Source organism: Phlebotomus papatasi, chromosome 1 (assembly GCF_024763615.1).
Source record: "Phlebotomus papatasi isolate M1 chromosome 1, Ppap_2.1, whole genome shotgun sequence".
Taxonomy (NCBI): Eukaryota; Metazoa; Arthropoda; class Insecta; order Diptera; family Psychodidae; genus Phlebotomus; species Phlebotomus papatasi.
In genome coordinates, this window is record NC_077222.1 from 3,836,307 (window position 1) to 3,838,402 (window position 2,096).

The 2,096-nt window shown below is 32.5% G+C and overlaps 1 protein-coding gene across 1 annotated transcript; it reads left to right on the top strand.

Annotated features, from left to right (window-relative positions):
* The first annotated feature begins 971 nt into the window (after nt 1-971).
* On the top strand, nt 972-1,761 carry LOC129798523 (UDP-N-acetylglucosamine transferase subunit ALG13 homolog). The gene is made up of 2 exons (XM_055841725.1): nt 972-1,116; nt 1,182-1,761. Exons 1-2 carry the CDS (start codon nt 1,089-1,091, stop codon nt 1,652-1,654), a joined length of 501 nt encoding a protein of 166 aa, XP_055697700.1. The 5' UTR covers nt 972-1,088; the 3' UTR covers nt 1,655-1,761.
* The last annotated feature ends 335 nt before the right edge of the window (nt 1,762-2,096 follow it).

Here is a 2,096-nt window from a genome sequence, read left to right on the forward strand (position 1 = left end):
AAATTTTAATATGATTGTCGCTGGTGAGGGTGCAAATGTGTAATTTGTGTGTTTGAATCATTTTATATTCAAAATTTCATCTATTTGTTGATAAAAAGCTAGTCTTGGCCCGCAAAATTTGATATAAATTGATTTATAATAGCATTAATGCGAAAAATTAATGCGATTTTCTCTTTAATTTTTTAATGTGAAAAATATTTAGGTTTTAGATAAATTTAAACTTATTTTTGCAGGCCAAGTCCACTTCTTTATCAATAAATAGAAAAATCCCAAATATTAAGTGACTCAAAGACACAAATAACATATTTGGACGCTAACAAGCGACAATTAATGTGAATCACATTAAAATTTTAATGTGCAAGTGTGATAACGCCGTAACATTTTTCTAAGGCGATATAGAATAGTGTTAAATGAGTTGTTGCATTTCTCTATTCAAATAGGTTGTTTTTGCTCTGAACGGCTCAAATAAAGAAAAACTTAGAGCAGTATGGGGCAGTTTCAGACATCTGTAGGGGAAATAGAGGCAAGTTTAGTCAGGGGTAGAATTAGACAGTGGAATGTTACAGTTCTCCTTAGAAAGACTATTGAGAAAAATTACTCCTTATTCAGAGTAATTAATTCTCTCTTTATTCATTGAAATTTTTATCAGTCTAATTCAAATTATGGGTAAAGAAGAATTTTATTTGGAGCGTAATCTGCCCCAGTCTCCCCTATTTTCTTTTAGCCCTGTTTGTAAAAAACTTATGAGCACAAACTTATTAATCATATATGTAATTTCTCTTGGGTATGAGGTATTTAAACATTTTCATCATATTTTCAGCTCTTGGTCATGCTTGAAGCAGTCCTATCCGTCCCCTATCTCTCTTAAAAATTGTATTTTTTCGTTATTTCTTTTGAATCACTGCCTAATGTACTCACGACATGTAAGCATTTCATAGCGCTTACTCTGAATGTATCTACGAGGCATTATCGCCGGCTGGGTTGCTGACGCAAGAGTTGGTAACCCTGAACAAGTGTCCGTGTCAAACAGAATAAACATTTAAAACCTCGAATAAACTATTTTTCTTGAGGAAAACCTCTGGAAATCAATGGAGTTTCCAACTATTTTTGTCACAGGTAATACGACTAATTTAAATATTGTATTCAATTATTATTACTTATTTTTCCCACAAATTTCTTAGTTGGCTCAACGCACTTCAGGGAGTTAATTGATACAATAAATTCCGAAGAAATGGCACAAGTCCTTAGGGAATTAAAATGCCAAAGGATACATCTTCAGACTGGTTCCTACGAGGGCAATAATTCTAGTTCAGAAATCCCTGAAATCCAGACCAATAAATTTCAATACACTTCAGATATCGGGCAGTTTATTGCAGAGTCCGATTTAGTAATTAGTCATGCTGGAGCTGGAACGTGCATTGAGGTGCTGGAGCAGAGCAAACCTCTTATTGTTGTTGTTAATGACTCCCTGATGCACAACCATCAGACTGAATTGGCTGAAAAGCTGGCATCTGAGAATGTCTTAATCTCCTGTACCCCATCCACCCTCTGCCGAACCCTGAGGCAGTTTAATCTCAATAAATTGAAAAAGTACGAAAAAGGTGATCCGAACAATTTCATCAGGGAACTTGATAAACTTGTAGGATTTGTATAGCCGTAGGTAGATAATGAAAATATTGTAAAAATAAATCATTTGTGATTTAAAACATTTTTACAAATCAATCAAAATCGAATAAAATTTGAGAATATAAAAATTGAAAAGCATGTTCTTTTATTTAGTAGGATTATTGCGATTATTGTCTCTCTCATCACCCAGAGCGTTTTATTTATTTGTTTTTTTTTTTCAGAGTTCTATATTATAAAAGAGATAGCAAATTATATCATAGAAATAGTTTACTAATAAGTGGTTCCCAGATCATTAAAAAAAAACTATTCAAAATTGGAAATAGATAAAGCATTGATGTCTTTACCTTAAATCTTAAACTAACCCTTGTAACTTTAATCCACATTGGCTTTGAAATTTACCACTTTAAAATTTAAAAAAAAAGAATATAGTGATCATTGGCATGTTAATTACCTGGTAGACCGATAAAGCT

Bases quoted from the DNA above. Each gene is read 5' to 3' on its own strand.
- LOC129798523 (XM_055841725.1), top strand. From the start codon at position 1,089: ATGGAGTTTCCAACTATTTTTGTCACAG. The intron at 1,117-1,181 runs GTAATACGACTA...CAAATTTCTTAG, and splicing joins TCCAACTATTTTTGTCACAG to TTGGCTCAACGCACTTCAGG.